Here is a 21640-nt window from a genome sequence, read left to right as displayed (position 1 = left end):
GATCTCTAAATTTTGGTCCCCTTTGCAACAAAATCTATAGGGCCGCTCCCCAGAGGGCAGCAGTGCATATTTGAAACGGTAATAAGTCTTCGTGTTAGTTTTTTTTTCAATTTTCTTTTCAATTTCTTGGGCCGTTGGGCCCCCTAAGGACGCAGATCCCTCTCAGTGCTGCGGCGTATGCAGATCCGGGCCTACCTTCAATTTATGAGTTGAACCGAACCATGTTTGCAAACTCTCGCTGATGAAATAATTTACTTTTATGGCACTCTAAGCTTCAATGAGATGACATCAGTCTCCAGCTTGGTTATCCTCTATTCCAGACTAATGAGTCAAAACAAGGACGACACTGCAGTCTCCGGATGACATAACCGGGTTGTCGGTATATTGCATGCAATTGATGGTTAACTTCAGCTATTTAGTATCTGCTGCTTCTATGCCGTAGAACTAAGTTTCTAAAACTATGCTGCTATATAAGCACTAAGTTCTTTGCAGAAATATCCACATTAAAGAATTATAGTCCAGGACCTGACAGCACTTCTGTAGGAAAGCTTGAGTAGGGAGAATTTTTTTTCAAAAATCTTTATAGGTGTCCTAGAAAGTATTTTGGACTTGAATGGCCGCCTGGTCCATTCTGCTGCTATGACGTCATCAAAGATGGCGGCCGCTCGCTCTCATAAATATTCAGCACTTCTGTAGAAAGTTCGTGTAGGCGGAATTTTTTTTTTAATCAAAAATGATTAGTATGTGTCCTAGAAAGTATTTTGGACTTGACATCCGCCACCTGGTACATTTTCCTGCTATGACGTCATCAAAGATGGCGGTCACACGCTCTAATGTTAATACTTGACCTATTTGACTGAAAATCTGATCAGTATGTTGAAATTAGGGTTTTTAAGATGAATAGCAATGTGTTTTAACAACTGCTATAAATTAATAAATTAATGTATTTTTCATACAAGATTTACTTCTTTACAAATTGTAAGAGAAGACTAAAAATAGTACTAAATGCGTCGAAACAAGTTCAAATGCAAAATAAAAGGTATGGTAAGTAGAAATATAATACTTAATAAAATCTAAAAGGTATATTTCAAAAATATTGTTACAATTTGATTGTAATTCTTTACTACTACGCTTGCAGATAAGAGCAAAAAGTTACTCAATTTTCTGTACAAGTTCAGGAGAGTTGGCACATTTTTAGCGATTACATGTCCCAATTAAATCAGTTGGAAATGTCTGTGAGGCCTCTCTCTTCTGGCGCCAAATCATTTTTACTACTGCAAAACCAAATATACACTGTCCTCAAAAAGTTAGTGGTAGAACCGGTTTTTTGCGTCTAATTTGCAAATGAATGAATGTAGAAAGAAAGCATTTTTGGAGGATATGTGCATTAAGCGGTTGTTCTTATTGAATGCGTTATAGAAATTTGTATAAGTGTATTGCAAAAACGGTTTATAACAAAAAAAAGTAACCTTTGCGGAAAAGTCCATTCTCGAAGAAACCAGAGCATCATAGTGTTATGTAGTAAAATGTCATTGAAACAATACAAAAATGGGTTCTAATAAGGAATGTTTCCCCCCTAACTTGAATGCATTGGCGCCATTGACTTTCTACGCTGTTTATTAAGTTGCCGAATACAGGAATAGAAAGCGAAGAATAGACACGAAGTAAGTCTTGTTCCAACTTATGTAACGACCTTGGAGGAGGATTTAAAGCATCAACCTGTCTGCCAAGACAGTCCCAACGATGTCCGATTGGATTCAGATCTGGAGATTGAGCTGGCCATTCCATTCTTCACAAACCGTGTTTCTCAACCCGATATCTCAGACCAGTCAGAGTTTCTCCGTGAAACACATGCAGGTCAGTGTGACCACCAAGCGAGATCCTGTCCTCAAACCATGATTCCACCATCTCTTTAACTGTGGTCTTTCGACAGTGTTGGATTGATGGTATCTATTGCGCTGTTCCCTCCAGGTCAGTAGGCGCCTTGAATCACTCTCCAATGTAAATCTGAACTCGTCTGTGAACAGCACAGAAGCCCATTGTTGCTGGGTCCAGGAAACATGCTCTCTTGCTCTGCATAAGTGGATAGTTCTCTGTGGTCGTTGAGGGGAACACACGCAACTGATCGTCTTGCATAGAGACTTGCATTGTGAAGAAAATTTCGCACCGTAGTAGCAGAGATTCTCCTTCCTGATGCTACAAAGTGGTCTGCAACGAGCTGCGGCACAGTAGTGGTTCTTCTTCTTCAGAACGAAAGAACTAGAAAACGCAGGTGTTGTAGTTCGTGGTCGGCCTGGAACAGGTCTTCTGGACACAGAATCTTCGAATTGGTATCGATCCTAAAGTAGCTGAACAACACTTCGAGACACATTGAGACGTCTAGCAGCATCAGCCTGCGACAATCCCATTTCCATCCATCTAACTGCCCTCCACCTTAATGAATCGGGTAAACGACGTCTCTGAGACATTTTCTAAACTCTATTGATTATTGTCACCGAAACTGCCAACAACAGTTGAAAATCAACCCAACTTACACACAAAAATACGAAAGCTTGATATTTGCATGTTTTTTCTCACCCGTAAAAATATGTTCTTTTCTATAAAATAAAAGTTGTAGCAACCTTTTTTTCATAACTAGTTTAAAGTTCGTTATCATCATTCATGCAAATTATGCATTTTATTGTTGCTGCTATTTTTTTATGGTGAGCTTTGAAAAACATGTTGTACCTTAACTTTCTGAGGGCAGTGTATATAAGTTTAAGCCAACAGACCACTTGCAGGTAACATGTTGAAGGCATGTGTTAAAATAAGATCTCAAGAAATGACCCGTAGCATTTCTGCTAGTACGCGGCAAATTCTCAATGTGGATGTTCTTAGCATGACGATACAGCCATAATCTAAGATAATCTAAAGATCTACAGAATAACTCTCTTTGTATACTTGCACTAATTATTTTTCCGCCTATTTAATACTTTGTCCTATGTAATTCCAGTCAGATGTTATACCAAAATTCTCCAAATATTTTATAGATTCATAATGAAGAGTAGCTTTTTTTCTGCGCCAAAATAACTCGTGTTATCTGATCAAGATAGGGCGTGAATGGCTAGAAGCTTTGAACATAACTTTTTACTACTTTTTTTCCAAGAATATCATGATTAGCCAAAAATCACGTGGAATCACCAATTCAAATGCGCAGCAATACCAAATCATTGAAGAGAAGTCCAGTAAAAATAAACTAACACCATTCTGTCCATATCAGAAATAACAAGAACGATTTTAGGATACTCACACAGCGATAAATGTTTTAAATGATAATCTTTTTTAATATTGCATTCTTAACTGTCAAACAATTTTATTCCGGGTGGTTTATTTGCTCTCTACTTAGCACTGATGTACAGTTGTACCATACCTCACCTTCTTCATCACCATAAAATGCCTTAAATATGTGGTTGGTATTTTTACATAGTGCCTGTATTGGCAATGAACACCAGTAAAATAAGTTTGTTTCTTGATGATCCTCAAAAAACTGCTGAGTTGGACATGTATTGTAACATCTTAAGTGATCTTAACGACATCTCTGTCTCTATACACTGTCTCAGATATTTTAAGAAGAAAAGTGCGATAACATTTTTTCTGTGATGCTTCCAATATCTTACGAAAAAACAGAAACTGCTTAGACAACGATTTTCTTTTCATTTTCCATAACCTTTTGAAAAGAATTCAAGACGTCCACTACATAACAGATTTTTCATCAGACATGAACAAGGTGTCATTGTCAACTCTGGTGCTGACATAAAATGTTTCTAACCCGTTTCACAATGCAGTTTATTTGTGGTTTTATCATTAAACGATAAGCAGTCTTCAGATACAGTTCATACTGAAAGAATTCTTGCATATCATCTGAACTAGCTTGAGCTACTTGTATGATGCGGTGAGATTAACTGTTCGACTTTTTTTTAGCATTTCCCCAGTAGCACCGAAGTTTTGCGCTTTGTTGCGATGAAATAATGGATATGAATGGTACTTGAGATTTTTACTAATGTTGTGTTTTGAGCAGTGTTCGATACATGTCTTAATCGGTCTTAAATAAGTTTAATACTTTGTTAGAAGATTGTGTAATGGATTAGGAAGCACATCAAATGGGTTACTGTTTTATAGTACAAATCAAAACCCTGATGAAACTTTAGCATCTAATATGTGAGTTTGCTTCTTAGAAAAATCGTGCCGAATGTTTTTAACTTCGAAATAAGTAACAGAAACTATTGGCTCTCGAAAATGCATTTTATCAAATGATATACAGTGGCTCCCAAAAGTGTTCGAACACTTTGAAATTTTTTACTAAAACCAAAATAACGCAAAACTGAATTCAAATATGAAGTCCAATATTTTTTCACATCATTCCTATGTCATTCTAAATAAAACCCTGTAGTTTTTTCAAAATATTGACGGATTTTCTTTTTAAAACGGGTCAAAAAACGAAGAGACAGAGAAATAATACGCCACAAAAATCATCGTACACTCAAATATTTTCGAATAAATTCATGATTAAAATTATCACATGTCGTTTTTTTTAATTATTTTTGCGTTATGTTGAAACTTAAAAGTCATTTGACTTTAATTTTTTGTTTATTTATTCCTCAACATTGTGCTTATAACTTTGAAATGGCTGGTATTCGTAAAAAACCACAAACACTATTCGAAATTTGAATTTTTTCCTCACAGTAGCGGTAAATTGGTTTGAAATGTGTCTAAATTAGTTAATTTATTCCATTCTATAGTAAAGTGCTTAATAAAATGCTTTAAAGAAAAGAATCGGACCGAAAACAAGGTAAAAAAAGGTCAACCGCCAAAGGTGACACAGCGCGATAAGAGAGTTACAGTTAAAAAATTTATGTAAAATACACATTTGAGTGCTGTAAAAGTTTCTGTAGAGTTAAATAAAAGTTTTTACATTTAAATTTCACCTAAAATTGTTCATTAAGTTCTGTGATTAGCTGGATTAAATGGGACCTCTTCCAGCAGAAATTTTCTTGGCTGTGCGAAAAACAGAAAACTTACGCTTTTCGTCGCAAAATCAATGATAAATAAGCTCAAAACGTTTCGGAATTACGTCTTACTTACAGATAAAAATGAATTGAGCATTTTTGGTTAAATTGTTGTATAATTGTAAATAGAAGAAAAGATTAGGAACTAAATCCTAAGAACTTATTGGATCAGTTAATCACGACGGTGAAGGTGTTCTTGTGCGAGGGTTAATATCAGCATCAAGGCTTGGTAGTTTGGAATTTTTTGAGACTCGAAGTGTGGTTGAACACTTACTCGGAAAATTACTCAAAAAAAAGAATGAAATATATTCCCAGACATTTGAAAGGTGCTTTTGATACTGCATGATATTCTACTAAATAATAACTTAATAAAAAGTTAGATTATTCAATAATATATAGACATTTTTTAAAGTGTACAAAGACGTGTGTGAGATAAAATTTCCGGCACTTTTCTGTTTTTGATTTTAAAAAAATTAAGTTTTAATATTAAAAAAAAAAGTCAGGCAGTTTTGTTGAAAATTGATCGCAGATCTTATAATTAAATACCTATTCCGAAATATTAATTCTAACCAGTGGCTAGGGTCCTATTTCATTGAAAGTCTTAGGTGTACGAACACTTTTGGAAGCCACTGTATATTGTGTTATCTCCCATTCTGATACAAACTTTTTTGCTTAGTCTTCCCACACATGCTTATATTTTTATCTTTCACAAAATCCACCCTCTGTTGCATTTACAACACATCATATAACTGTATACTTGGAAGAATAACAACGCTCTCTATTCTTCTGGGCGTCGCCGAAAAGGGGATGAGTAACAAGTATTCTGGTTGATTAGTTAGTTCCACTAAGTGAAAATGGTAAATAAATACTTTTGTCACATAAACAACTCCTTGAATACCATTTTTGAGCAGTACCCATTAGCTGTTGATGATTGAGCATGAAAAATAAATAAATAAATAAATAAATAAATAAAGATTTCAATTATTTTTAGGGGACATTTCTATCCGCTTAACTTTCAAAAAAAAAAAAAAAAAAAAAAGCACCAGACAAAATATTATAAAACTATACAAGTTTCATGCGAATCAGTCAAGTATTAACATAGATATGAGCATTTATTAGAGCGCGCGACCGCCATCTTTGATGACGTCATAGCAGGAAAATGCACCAGGTGGCGGATGTCAAGTCCAAAATACTTTCTAGGGTACATACTAAACATTTTTGATAAAAAATTCTGCCTACACGAACTTTCTACAGAAGAGCTGAATATTTATGAGAGCGAGCGGCCGCCATCTTTGATGACGTCAGAGCAGGAGAATGGACCAGGTGGTCGATGTCCACCCAAGTCAAAAATACTTTCTAGGACAACTACTAAACATTTTTGAAAAAAAATTCTCCCTACTCAAACTTGCCTATAGAAGTGCTGTCACATACAGGACTATTACTTGTTTTTGTAGAATTATTCGCCGAGAATGATCGTACAAGAAGAGTTTGGAATAAACTAAATGCATTATAACGTTTATTAAGCAAATGTTTAGAAAGGAAAAAATTCAGTTTTGTAGTTTTTTATCCAGGTTTCCAACAGCATCTGAAGAGTGCAGGGAAGAAAGACGGGATGTGTTTTTTTTTTGCACGAGTCGATTTCAATATGGCAACAGTAATTGTTTGTGGAACACAATTTCTTTCTCTATATAAACAGGTAAGAAAGGAGAAGGATCAAGGAGAAAAATCACCCGAAATTGCACTGTAAAATGAAGAAAGGATGCGATTTTGAACTGTTAAACGTGATTTTCTGGAAACACAAGAAATGATAGACATTCCGCCCTTCTTCCCTGTGCTCTTCATCTGTAAATTGAGCTTTTTTACGAAAGTACTAACGCTGCAGTGAAGCCCATCAGTGCTTCAGTTGAAAATGATAAATATCTGCGATGTGAAAAATAAGTTCATTGCTTTAATGTGAATATTATTTTTGAAAAAAAAAATCTCTCTACATGAATGGTTCTCAATGTCACTTAACGATGTCCGCCAGATAGCACCGACACCTCCTTTTATAAATGAGGCGTTTATTATGAAAAGCCAGCAGAATCCATGAGTTTCCAAAAAAGATTTTTGAAGTGAAACTTTTTATGCCAGGGCTTTGAAATTCTAACCCTCAATCTTTTTGAGAGACGGAAGTGACGTAACTGTTTTTAGTTGTTGCCGAAAATAATCAAAAACCTTTGGACCTTACTTTTCGCGGATAAGAAATTTCCTTCCCCTGTTTGTCAGTTTCAACCTTACTGCCTTACCTTTTGATATGGGGAGGGGAGGAAATTTTAAGTGTTGGCGGAAAGTAGGGTTAGCTGTAATTATAAAATTAGTTTTGATGATAAGTTTGACAAATTAGTTTAAAGTCTGAACCTAAACAGGCAAACGTATATTTGTGGGTTTAAACTTTTCAAATAATGCAGGTTTCTTTTATTCAAGTCAGGTCATCAGTTTAATCACACTGATCATTTTAATCAGCGTAATCCACATAGCTTAAGTTCAGCTTTGAAATTAGTTTGTTGGCTTTTATTAACAAAATTAACTTTATAACTGCTACTAATATTTTTCATTTTTATTGTTTTCTGCGACAATTAACAAGCGGATTTCGAGTATTGTTTAGTTTTCTAGTTGTTTATAATCTTTTTACTTCATAAAATATACAATTTTGTTGTGAATAAGCTTTTGTCAGGAGCAGAAAGAACAAGAGCGTGGCTTGAGAGGAAACCGTCATGAACTGTTACTTTACACGAAAGTAAGAGTTCAGAATGGGAAAAAAGAAAAGATATAATTTTCACTTCTATCGCGTTGTTTTTAGCACTAACAAATATTTTTCATTTTTCCATTAATGTGATACTTCTTTGTCTATACTATCACGCCCAGTTGCGTTACTACGGGGGGGGGGGGGGAGGACTCATCTCGAAAGAGACAACCTCCTAGGGGGTGGCACACAAAACAGATTTAAGAGTATAATGGAAAATATACTAACAGTGGACCTGTGCTATAACACGATGTGAATTATGCAAAATGAATACGCGAGTTTTCTCTAGTGCGCATTTCGGAACTACAGCGACACGAGATGAGATTTTTCGGAATCGGAAGTGAAGCGCGGGGGTTAGTATCTGATTAACTTCTGGGAAGACTACTTTCATTCCTCACGTAAGTCTTCACTGTATTTCAGTTCTAAAAATTTCCCTCAAAATATCTTAAATTATATTTTATCTGTCAAATGTCAGCGAAAATTGCACCATGTTGCGAAGAGGGGCGGTTACATATGCGTCAAAGGTATGAACAAAAATTGTATAACCTTTATGATTTAGCAAATTTATATAATTTGGGGGGGGGGGGAGGAGGGCACACACCAGAAATTCCCGACCCGAGTGACACCCTTGCTAGACACCCCACGCCACTGATCACGCCACAAAGCGATTATCCTCGTGACAAAAAGCGGATCCCTCTCATTGAGGTCGAAAATCGCTGCCAAAAACGCGTTTTACTTTAAAACGAGCTCAATCTATGCTTTTATCATATAGCCGCTGTAAAAACGTACGGGCTACATCAATAACGTTATTACAATGAATTGTTTAATAAAGTCACATTTTTTATTCTACAGGCTAGTACATGGGATAAAAGAGAGAAACCACATGAAATCAATTGAAATTTTGACAGAAAAGTAAAAAAATAAATATAAGGCCGATTTTCTTAAACCATCTTTAATTCGAGTGAAGTGAAAATGTTTATCACTTCAAAATCGAAGAAAAGTACTTTACTAGGAATTTATCAAAAAGAAAAGAAAAACTATATTTCTACAGTTGCAGAGAACGTGTTTTTCAATGCGATTATTTGAGCAAAATAATATATGTGCGGAATTGTATCCGAAGCACCAAAATTAAGGGACATTAAATACAAATAATAATAAGTGTTTTGTCATTTTGTCACAGAACGAATCAAAGTAAAAATAGCAAAATGATCAACTGCTTGATTTTGCATTAAAATTAGCAGATATTATAAGGCATTTTATATTTGAAAGGATAAGTTTTCAGCTATCCGCTTTAGTTCTTCAAGTCGCTGCGTCTTTTAGAAAAATAAACATTATTAAAAAAAAAAGCACTTAATTCGGACATGCCCAACATTTTCATAAAATATTTTAGGTTTCTACAATAGATGGCAGCAGGAACAATTTTAAAATTCTTTATGAAAAGAACACAAACTGAACTGTCAGATATAAAAAGGATTTTCTCTCCCAAATTTTCTAAAAGAGGAATTGAGAAATTCATTTTTATTCAGTAGAAACTTGAAAATAAATAAATCAATAAAATAAAATAAGAACAATTGCATTCAGTACAAACCGTAATTGCAAGAGTCATAATTGTCAGTACAATTATATGAATAAAAATGTGAGCAATTGTGCTCATAATCATCATCGTCAATGAAATGCATTAAAATGTTAGACAAATACGACTTTAAAAAATCATCTTTGAAGAAATTTGAGCATGACTTTAAAAAATAAATCGAAATAAATAAAATGCTGTCAATCAAGTTTATTTTTAAAAAGAGAGAGAGAGAGAGAGAAAGTGGAAAAAGAGTCAGACACGAAATCTGATTAAATTGTCATTTCGTCAGAAATAAATAAATACTTTTATGCGGAATCGTAAATGGTAATCAACGACGTTTTGACGCACAAAATTAGCTGATTACAGCATACACGTGTTTCGAGGTTTCAGGGAACCTCTTTTTCAACGCAAATAGTGAGCTTTTTGGATAATCCAAAATCTCCTTATTTGTATTGAAAAAGATGTTCCCTCAAACCTCAAAACACGTGTATGTAGTAATCTGCTAATTTTGTGTGCCAAAACGTTGTTGCTTATTGTTTATCATTTCGTCATTTGGTTAATCAAAAGAAAAGTTTTATTGCAGTATTTTCTATTTTTCCTAACCACGATTTACGATTGGTAAAGATCACCTCTATTTGTACGAAGAACTAACCTTAAGAGTAATTCTATTGCTTTACTTCAAGTTTAGGATTTCACATAAGGAGAGTAATTCAGTTTTGTAGCAGTGAAAATAAAATAAATAAGTAATATTATCTTTACATATTCTCTTATTTGTTCATATTTTATGGTGATCATCGGTCACAAACCTATTATTGAATCTGATTTCTCAACTGTCATGAACGACAAATATGATCAAAGGAGAGCTCGGTTCCTATCTCCCCCTCTCACCTCCAAGATAAAATCTTTCAAGACCGTGATTTACATTATAAATTGCCCAAAGGCGGATCCAGAAGCTTTTAAAAAGGGTACGATTATTTTTTATTACTTACCTCTTACTACGAATCTGGTTTGCACATACATAGAGGGGGAGAGGGCAGACACCCAATACATTTTTATTTAAAACGAATAAAATATAGAAATGTAGCCAAGGAGTGGACGAAAGTAGGTCCGCGAACCTATTCCCTTCTTTTAAAATCGCCAAAGTTGTTTCTAAATTGTGTTTTTATAACTTCAATTTCGGAAAATTTCCGAGAGAATATTCGGAAACCCTCCTTCCTCAAACATTTATGAAGGTCGTCGAAAATTGCGTTTTTGGAACTTGAGTTCCGCTGAAACAGCAATTAGCGAAGAAGATTACCAGAACCCCCCATCCCTTCCAGTAACATTATCTGTTCTACCATGTTTTGATTACTATTCTATCCTTTTTACATTATCCCTCTATATTGAACTTACATTAGTGAATGTTCATTGTTAGCTATATAGAGACCGAAGAATATCCATTTCAATATGAATTTTAAAATATTACCTGCTAAAGACTTGGGCATAGTTGGAACACAAAACATAGCATGAAGTCTCCGCTTTTCGGCGATTCCGGATATGGCCATACAACCACCAAAGAACGTCACTTGGTAGATATACGTAAAGAGAACAGCTGTGGCAGTGTAGATGCAGAAGATTCTAACTGAAGGGAAGGGGGTGATAGCTCCAATCCAGAAACTAATGAAGTTCGTCAGCGAAGTGATGGTGACAGAGACCGCTGCTTCAGCATACGTCTCACCCAGACGATCAACAACACTCAGCTTGGAATCCGTCCTTCGCCAGGCTGCAAGCAGGACGAAAGAATCGTCCATTCCAATACCTGAAACAGATATATAAAGGTAAAAATTGCTTGTGAAGAAAGTAAATAACAATAAAAGAGTTTCTAAAAACGTAAGTATGTACAAGTTAAAATCATAAATAATTTTAAAACATACAGAAAATCTTCCGGACAAATTAGTGGGCCTCCTCGTGGTGCACCCTGGTTAGAACTGAATAAACTACAGCGGCAGAGCACGGCTAGAATTTGACTTTTTATATTTGTACATTTTACTTTTTCATTGTTTACTTGTTGCATTTTAAATTTTTATAGTTTATCTTTTATATTTTACCTTCTTGCATTTTTACATTTTACGCTCTCTTCATGTGTTAGTGCTGAGTGCACTATTTATGTGCACTCTAGTCCTGTTCAAGTGCTACTGCTCTAAAAAAATAAATAAATAAAAGGAAAAAAAAATCGGGCAGTGTTTGAACCTTAAAACTTCCCATTCATGACTGCCTTGCATACACGTATGTATGTTTCACCACATCCGGTTAAACCCTCACCAGGGTTGGTACGGTGGTGATTGTTGGAGTTTAAATAAATAAATAAGTAAATACAAGTATGTATCGATAAGGTTTAACAACGGACGACTTTCGCACGCCATATCTCACTTCACGAAAACTGAGTGAAGGAAGCTAAGAGGGTTTCTGATGAAATGGTTATTCTCTTCTTATTAATTGAGCAGTAGTAGGTCGAGTTTTTGCTTCTTTAAATTTCGATTTTTCAACGGAATCAGACATGAAATTTGCAAAAAATAAAGCTCACTTTTTCTTTTTTTTTCAGAAGAAACCTTTTTTTTTTTTTTTGACATAACTTTTTGCATGCAATTTTAGAATGCAATTGCAACGTTAAGGCAATTTTATACCTATAAAAAGTTTCATTCAAAATAGTGCTGTTTCCTTTTTTCCCAGCGCCAAGTAGAAAACTTGATTGCCAAATGTCACTTATGCCTCTTTCACACGAGGCAATTTTGTTGAATCAACTTTCTAACGAGCGGTTATCAGGATGTGTAATCAGGTAGAAAAGTAAAGGAATCGCCCGGCATCCTAAACTCGACAGTCAACTCATCAGGCACATGTGCCGCTACCATTCTCATCTCGATGAGTTGAATCAACTTTTTTGTTGGTTCAACTCGCCCAGACATTGCTCACCGTTCGCTGTTGACACGAGTAAACTGGTTGAGTCAAGTCTGTTCAGTTTTAACAGCGTTGGGAAGCAGCTGCTAGAATAAATCCGGTTTATAAGAAGAAAAGTTGATTCAACTAAGCTGCCTCTTGTGAAGGCAACAAAAATTGCCAGTCAACTAGTTGACAGGCAACTTTTTCAAAAAGTTGATTAAAACACTATCAGTACCCGTGAAACAGGGTATAGATCCCTCCTCGAGTTATTATCTGATTTTGACATACAAAATGAGTTTACGAATGACTGAGATTAATAAATTGGGAATTCTCCATTTTAGAGAACTAAGTCGGGTCTACTTAATTTTCTGCAACTAATGCAACATAAGGGTGTAGCATATCAACCTCCCGTATTTGAAGAGGAAGATGTGTGAGATGTGGTAGGATACGGCTGTGGAAGTGGTGTCGATCGATAACAGCCTACGCGCAGCTTGTGGTAGTTTCAATGAGGGGCGTGCACGGGGGGGGGGGGGGGAGGGGACGAAGGGACACCTGTTGGCCCAGGCCCGAGCCTGATGGCCCAATATGTTCAAAACTAGATGTGAAATGTAGGGGTGAACAAAATGGAGGGGAGGGGCGAAAAAGTCATTTGTGACGGGCCCTATAATTTCTGAGTATGACCCTGGTTGCAATGGCGTGTGAGCACTTTCGTGCGTTGTGGAGAAGCCCATAGCGCATTCGTAATGGTGGTTCGGTCATTAATACTCAAAAAGCATGTCGCATTTAGTTCTAACGAATCTGAGATAATTCTGTTCTGGATAGAAAATGTATTCCCGTTTGAGTATCTACCTTTCAGTATTTCTCTACATTTTTTTACTTTACGGCGAACAGAAGTGTTTGCTCTATCCTCGCGGCACACTGAACCAAATTTCATTACGTCAATATGGACATTGTCTTCATTCACTAGTCAAAGCAAAGAAGAAAGAAACTACTTTCAAGTGATTTATCTTTTAATTTCAGTTTCTCAACGAATTATTTCAAAGCTAGAAAGTAAATTAAGGTTTATTACAAAACAACCAGCCCATAAAGCCTATTTATTATGTTTTCAAAACCCTTCTCTGAAATATATCATTAAACCACGCGGTAGTAATACGATTACTTCGAAAATGTTCCTTTAAAGCGACTAAACGAGAAATTAATGCTAAGCCCCAAACTCTCATTTAACACTACTGAGAAACTTGTGCTTGATATAGTAATGTTGTATATAGCACTAGCTGCGTTGCCCGGCTTTGCCCGGTCTATTTTAAAAACAAAAATTGTGTCAAGTGACGTATATTCAACAATCAGGCATAAATAAAAGAAAAAAAAATCATCATGCAAAATTTCCCCTCCAAACAATGACGACAGATATTAAAATACTTTTAAGAAATTAAAATAAAATGAGAAAGATGGATTTAAAAAGCGTAACCGTGGAAACACAAAATAAAATAAGTTTCAGAATTGAAAATGAGAAAGATGGAAATAATGCATTCAAAAAGCGTTACCGTGGAAACGCAAAATAAAATGGTTAAAAACTTGAATAGAGAACAGATTTTTGAACTTCATTTAATTCGCTTGTAACTTTTTTTCTAATGGAGATAGAGGGTTAAACTTCCAACCATAGGTCGAGTTAGATCTGGAGCAAAAAAGGTAGCTCTTTTCAAGGGTGTCAAAAAGAAAACTGTAGGACAATTCCTTCACTTTTTATTGATAAATTTAATGAAGAAAGTAGTGCCTAAATTTCAGCTAAGCCTAAACAAATTCGAGCTAAAAACGTAAATAACTCCCGCCGCAATTAAGTTAGAGCGTTGGAACAAATTGCGTAGAGCGCGGAAAATTCTTCCCTTTCCAACGATATATAATATTACTAATTGCGAGTAATTTTTCACCCCCATATTCGGGAAATTATATGAAAATTGGGCCTAAATTGGAATAAAAAAAAGAACTATTCATCGAATTGTTTTCAAACTGGTCTGCAAACCTTCTCAGGCCTTAAAGGAACAGACTGTGAAAATTTCAGCGCAATCGGCCGGGTAGTTCTCGAGTTTTGCGAGTTCAAACAAACAGACGCTTTTTGGAGACTTCATTACTTTCTTCTATATCTAATATATAGAAGAAAGTATTGGATTCGTGCAAATTTTCGAATTTCGAATCTTGACGGATTCGAACGTTTTCAGGTGTGCTGAGTCCATTTCGACTATTTTTGGAAAATGTCTGTCTGTCTGTGTGTGTGTATGTGTGTGTGTGTGTGTGTGTGTGTGTGTGTGTGTGTGTGTGTGTGTGTGTGTCACGTCTGTGTGTGACCAGTTTTTTGTGGCCGCTCTACAGCAAAAACTACCGCATTAAATCGAACGAAATTTGGTACACATATGTGCCCCTATGTGAACTTGTGCCCATTGGTTTTTGGCGCGAATTCCTCTAAGGGGGGTGGAGCAATGGGACGTTTTTTGAGTTACGCGTGATTGCTATTCCTCAGGAAGTAACTGACGGAATCAAACAAAATTTGGTCCATATGTTGCCAGTAACAGGAGCAGGTGCTGATTCAATTTTGGTGTCAATAACTCAAACGGGGGTTGAGCTATAGAACGTTTTTTGTCGTCAATTGTGACTGCTGTATCTCAAGAAATAATGAACGGAATGAAAGAAAAATTTATCGGCAAGTAGCCCTTAAAGGGTATAAGAGCTGATTTTATTTTGGTGTCAATAGCTAAAAAGGGGGGTAGCGCAATCGCCCGTTCTTTTTTTCCATTGTGAGTGCCCTACCTCAAGAAGTAATTCTACGTTCTGGCTGAAATTTGGAATATATGTAAATCCATATGTAAACAGGCTTTGGTTCAATTTTGACGCCAATCGCTCCAAAAGGTGTTGATTTTTTTTTTTTTTTTTTTGCGAATAAAAATAGCTTTATTAATGCAACAATAAGAAAGATAAATCGTAATAGATTGTCGTCTGCGTATTTCTCGTGATTTTAATTGTATGGAAATGGTCGGAAATATTATCTCAATGATTTAAAATTTTTAACTGTTGCCAACCTTATGTTTGTTAACAAATTAAATATTTGTAATTAATTCAAGCAAGGCTTTTAAAATAACTTTCAGTTTTTGCATGTGTAATTTTGTTTTTGTTGGGAATATTGCTTCCTCGTCAAGCATGGGGAAGGATAAGAAAAAAAAGAAAAATATAGAAGAAAAGTTCGTGATGGCCACAACATACTAGTTTTATACTATGTAGAGATGTATGAAAGCAAATTATGCAAGTTGTATAACAAACTTGCATATTTGCTTTCACACATGCTGTATAGCATTGTTTTGGAAAATTTTATTTAAACTGTATCCAATTAAAGTGTATTTAATTTAAAATATATAATTTATTTTCATTTTATAATATAAATTTTACACTTATTTTTTACTTCCTTTTTACAAAAAAGGAATAATTGTATTCGCGAAAAAAAAATTTCACTCAAAAATCGTTCTTAATTTCCATTTTACTCACCCCCGAATGAATATTGAGTTTTTTTTTCTACTCGACCACACGTGGATAAGTGCCTAAAAACGTATAGACACGCGAAATATCCATTTTGACGATTCCCGAGTTAATTACGACGAATTTTCTCGTGACGTCTGTATGTACGTATATGTATGTGCGTAATGTGCGTATGTATGTCGCATAACTCAAGAACGGTATGTCCTAGAAAGTTGAAATTTGGTACGTAGGCTCCTGGTGGAGTATAGTTGTGCACCTCTCCTTTTGGTTGCATTCGGGTGTTTTTTAAAGGGGTATTTTGCCTCTTTTTGCGGGGAAATCATTGTTAATTTCTATGTAAACTCAAGTGGTGTTATAATTTGGCAGACACTTTGCGACAAATTTGGCGACTTTTTTTTTTAAAATCTGATTTCAATTTGGCCACTGTTGGTGAAATTTAGAGAGTAAACTATTGAATCACATTAAAATTGTCAGTAATGGGGAAATGACATTAAACTGGAGTGAAAGGAAGTCATGTGATGCACACATCAGCTCTTTTTAATATTGTTATACAATTATTTTCGAGAACCCGTCGCAATCAGGAAAATTTAAGCATCGCGAAATATTTCAACTTAAAATACTAGTTACCTTTCGGTTCTATCCAAATAAAATTCGATATAAATGTCCCATTCACAAAATTTTCAGCTCGAAAAATCGCCGATATTTTCCTTTTCGCGAAAATAAGTAAGTGCCTTTACATTTTCTCAATAAATTGACAAAGTGAAAGTCATTAAATTTTTTCGGATTTTTATTGAGCGTAAGTACGATAAAAATATTTAGAATCATTACTCTAATCATTCGACCATTAACATAATCATGAGTGCTAGCCATTGAAGTAGTTCGTACAAAATCTCAATTTACCTCAAAACTGAAACAAATAATAACATTAATCATGAACGAAATATCTCATTGGTTTACTGACACTCCTGGTGGATATCATTTCGCACCATTAATCGCTATGAATAGCATTATTCTTCCAATCTTCTACGAATTACTGAGTAAATGTCACATCAACTAAGAATGTCAATCAAATAGCTGAATTCAATAGCTCAGGTGACGTCTCACATTTCCGTTTTGTTTGAAGCAAAATTGATCCAATTACCTCATGCTCAGTTGCATGAATAACACTCTTGATTGATGTGCACTTGATTTCTTTATAACAGATAAATATTACGCGGCTCTAATGTCCCAAGGAAATGCAAAGCAGATCATTAATGGACAAACGCAAAGAAGCTTCTGATGTTTCAACCATGTTCCGTACAGAAATAGATCATTTTCATTCTACTTCAGATGATTCATAGCTTGTCAATGAATCTAGGATAACATCACGACCTTATTAAAAATGAACGGATATTACCATATCAGATTCTCTCCAGACATGGCAAGCGACTCAGCAACTGCTCAAATAAAAAGAACGGAGATAACGAATAAATACCTTTGTGCTTGAAAATTAAATGAATCAATTAAGCACCGTTTTTGCACACAAATTGCAAATTACAGTAGACACCGCGTTTCGCAAGGTAGTTCAAAAATACACGTAAAAAAAGTTTCTTCAAGATAACGGGACACCTCTCAATATTTTTAGACTTGTGGACATTAATATACTGGAAGAATTTTAGTTTCCCATTTCAACTGAAAGAGGGTGCTCAGCCCCCTCCCCCAAGTTTCATACGCATGAGGAGGGGAGTTAAAAAAGTACATTAAACTGAAAAAAACAATGCTACATATCATAATATACACTAGTAATATGCATATACATTACATTAAAATAATTATTTACAAAAAAAAAACAGCTGGGGAAATTAAATATGTTTCTAAACTTGTAGCATTTTCTATACTATGACTAATGTTAAGTCAAGGGGTTATTGAGCAACCTCTTAAAATTTGAGTAAGAAGTTAAAACTTTTACAGCTTAATACTATTAGTAAGTCTAAAAAAAATAGGGGGTGTCCTGGCTCGAAATCCCTTTTCTTGAACCACCCTAGTGTTTCGGTGTTACTAGGAACACCTTTTTCAATGCAAGAAAGTCATCAGAGGAAAGCAACACGGTGGAACAGGAGACAGTCTGAATAACAAAAGAAAAAAAAAGGAAATTAACAAAACAAATAATCAATAAATAAATAACGATATTTCCATTTTTTGTTATTTATGCTGTCTCCTGTTCCACCGTGTTACTTTCCTCGGATGACTTTTCACCCAAAAGCTCACACTTCTTGGCATTGAAAAAGGTGTTCCTTGTAACACCGAAACACGTGTCTGTAGTAATGTAATTTTTGTGCATCAAAACGTTGGTTAATTGATTCATTTAAGACCGGAGATAGTTTTTGAACTCAAACTGCATGATTCCAAACTGTTGATTTCCTGTGGCAACAGAATATTTTTTAGCTGAGTGTGGAACAAACCACTATCAAAAAATCGGGACAACTGTTAGGAAGGTAACACTAATTTCAAGAGAGGATATAAAGAGAGACACAGAATGGGGTTGAAAATGAAATGACGGTAGAGATAAACTCCAACTCCGAGGCCTTAACAGAAATAAAGACTCAGAGAGAAAACGACCGACTCCGACGCCACTGGTTTTAGTGAAAATGATTGTTGAAATGGTTGGTTTTTATTTTCATTCTAAAGTTTTAATTAATGAATTTTATTTTTGACAACGATAATTAAAAGGATATTTGGAGCGCTTTATTTTTTTTAAAAATCAGAATGACAGAGTTATACAGGGGGAAATTATGTCTTCAAAAATGCGTCGTTTGTTTATTCTTTTTTATTTTAATTGCAAGAATTTTATTTTATAGCAACCCACAGCCCTGGTATGTTGATTATAAGAGGGAAAATAATGCCTTTCATTTCATGGCAGTTCCATGTGTGATGGAATTAGGGATGTGTCGTTCATGAACGAACGGGTGATTCCTAAATGACTGACTCTCCTGATCTCCTAAAAAAATGAACAACCGTTCTTTTGAACGATGATGTTTATTTTATTCTCTCTCGCTCTCCTTTTATTTCCTAATTTATTAATTTGCTTTTTATCCTTTTACATGACTTTCCTTTTTTTTTAAAAAAATTCAAACTCATTTTTTGCCTTTATTTTCCTTTTACACTTGGAGACACGATATTTCGATTTTGAATTTATTCAATATTTAATGTAAATGCATATTTTGTTCTTTATTTATATTCCTATTTTTGTAGCATTGAAAATGTTTTATAGGATGGTATTCGTTTTTTTTTTCTTATATTTATTTTTTAAAGATAAACTTTGCTAATTTTCTGATGTGATGTCAATTTTATTTATTTATTTTTTTCTGAGATAAAATCTATTTCTTTAAATCTGTATCAAGCTGGAATCAAACTGCGACTTTTGGAATGGAAAATAGATGTCCTACCACTCCGTCACCAAGAAATATCTTACAAAATGAACTAAATTGCTTTTACATCTAAATCGAAATTAAATATTTTTAAAATTAAATGTTCATTATGATATTTCCTTATTGTTTGCTAATTTTAGTTGATTTTCCTTAAAAAAATATTCACTAGCGCAGCCAAAAATATCTTCTGGAGGGAGTTTTGTGATCAAAACAGTCCTTCCATCTGTATAAACTACTGTATTAGAATTTGCATTTATGTTAAAACCAATGCCTCTGAAGAAACTTTTCAATTATTCTAATATTTCAGTTGCAAACCGATACGCGGGGATCCAAAAGCAAAAACAAGCAAACAAACCCTAGTCGAGTGTTGGAAAAAAGGGAAAACTGTGATCTTGACGGATAGCTTTGGATGACTCATCAAATGAAGGATTCTACAGCTTAGATGGAAACCAAGTTTATTTAGTTCTAATTGGACACTACAATAAGATTGAGAAAAAATATTTTGTTCTTGTAGATTTTACAGCAAAAAAAAAAAAAAAATTACATTTGTATGTTAGGAAAGTTTACAGCACTAATGATTCAAATGATGAAATTACATTTACGTACCGCAGTTAAAATTCTCTGGAAACTTTGCCTTTCTCCTTTACCCAGGTGTCACTATTATGTGTTTGCAGACAGTAAATTTATCCTGGTACTCTGGGGTAAATAGAAACAACTAAGTTTTTTCTTCTTCCAATTTTTCGGAAGATTAAATTTCGATGTAAATTATACTTTTGTGCGTATTTTATATAAATTCAGCGCATACCTAAATTTTTACGCGATTTTTCTTTTCTTATAATTTTAGATTACATTTGGAAGATTCAACGGGTCACTTGTGACCTACGGGCTGCACATTGATTATTGTTGGTAAAGGACTTCTTAAGCTTCTAAATTGATATTGCGTAGTGCGATTATGTACCTACATCAACCTCATGGAGAAATAAATTGAGAGTTTTCATTTTCCCCCTAGTCTTTGGGATCAAAGATTCGCTAACAGGCAGTCATAAAGGCAAACTGTTCATACCTAGTTACTCTCAGAGAGTGAAGTTTTGGGGAGAAGGCACAAAATTTGACACCGCAATCCATCCAAAAGAAAGGAGAGGATCTGAAGTTAAAATATTGAAATTATATTTCATTTCACCCAAACTGACCCTTCTTCTCTAAATTCAGGACATAGAAGAAAATAACAATGTAGTAAAGTTACAGAAACGCGTCCAAGGAATTCTGTAATTTGCATGTTACTTATGTGGATAACTGCTCCCTGAATGTAACTGTAACCGCACCGAAATTGTTATGACGCTCCCTAGACACCGAAGTTTTCCATGTGTAGTTTTTTTTAATTTGTGATGTTTTTTTTTTTTGGTTTTTCTTTTGTTTTTTGTGCATGTGTGTGTTTGTAATGTATGGGTGTAACAAACGTATAATGTAAGTAACTACTAAATGTATTTTGTCTACTATTCTGTGTTTAAATCCAGTTTATTTCCTATGACATGTCAAATCGTTTGTAATTGAAAAAATGAAAAACCAAAATTTAATGGAAGAGAAAAATACTGTAATTAAAAGCACAAATAAACAATAAAATAACCGAAGTCTAGAAATAGGTTTCTGGTGTTTAGGGTAGTTTGACAAGTGAATAAACACTTTAAGTACAAATTAATTTTCAAAAATTTATGATATCGGCAAAATTTATAACCTTATAATCTTAAAGTTTATAATGTTGCATTGATAAATTTAACTGTGTTAACTGAAACTTAATTCGATTTGTCGTATTAACATACTTTCAACATTATAAGCATTTGTTATTCCATAAAAGCATAGCCTTTGACGACCAGTCTAGTGAATGCTCTTTGTTAAAAATTTTAATGAAAGCATATTCATGAAATTTTTTATACAATAAAGGTTGACTACATATTACAGAATATACAAATGTTCAAGTAAATAGGACACCTTAAACTAAAACTATACCAACTGCAAAAACTAAAAAACTTATTACTCTCTGGGTGGATTCGATCCACCAACCTTTCAGTTATAAATATCATTAGTTCAGTAAACTTTCTGAAGTCTACAGCTCTCACACTACATGAAAAAATTGCACACAAGACTTTAAAAAAACGAGCTGCTGTGTGCATCACATGACTTCTTTTTACTCCAATTTAATGTCATTTCCCCATCATTGGCATTTTTAATGTGATTCAATAGTTTACTCTATAAATATCACCAACAGTGGCTAAATTGAAACCAGATTAAAAAAAAAATCGCCAAATTTGTTGCCAAGTTGGCAACAAAACTTAGCAACCAAAAGCCTGGCGGCAAAAGGGGCGGTACACAACCAGACCCCACTAGGAATCTACGTACA

The 21640-nt window shown here is 34.6% G+C and overlaps 1 protein-coding gene across 1 annotated transcript in view; it reads right to left on the bottom strand.

Annotated features, from left to right (window-relative positions):
* The window catches only part of LOC129229537 (patched domain-containing protein 3-like), a 174287-nt gene that overhangs the window by 21681 nt on the left and 130966 nt on the right, over nt 1-21640 (bottom strand). The window contains 1 exon segment of the mRNA XM_054863859.1: nt 10866-11198. Within this exon segment, the coding sequence (XP_054719834.1) occupies nt 10866-11198 (333 nt within the window).

Source organism: Uloborus diversus, chromosome 9, assembly GCF_026930045.1.
Source record: "Uloborus diversus isolate 005 chromosome 9, Udiv.v.3.1, whole genome shotgun sequence".
NCBI classification, from domain to species: Eukaryota; Metazoa; Arthropoda; class Arachnida; order Araneae; family Uloboridae; genus Uloborus; species Uloborus diversus.
The sequence above is the reverse complement of the archived record's forward strand: the minus strand, read 5'-3'. Positions and strand labels throughout refer to the sequence as shown.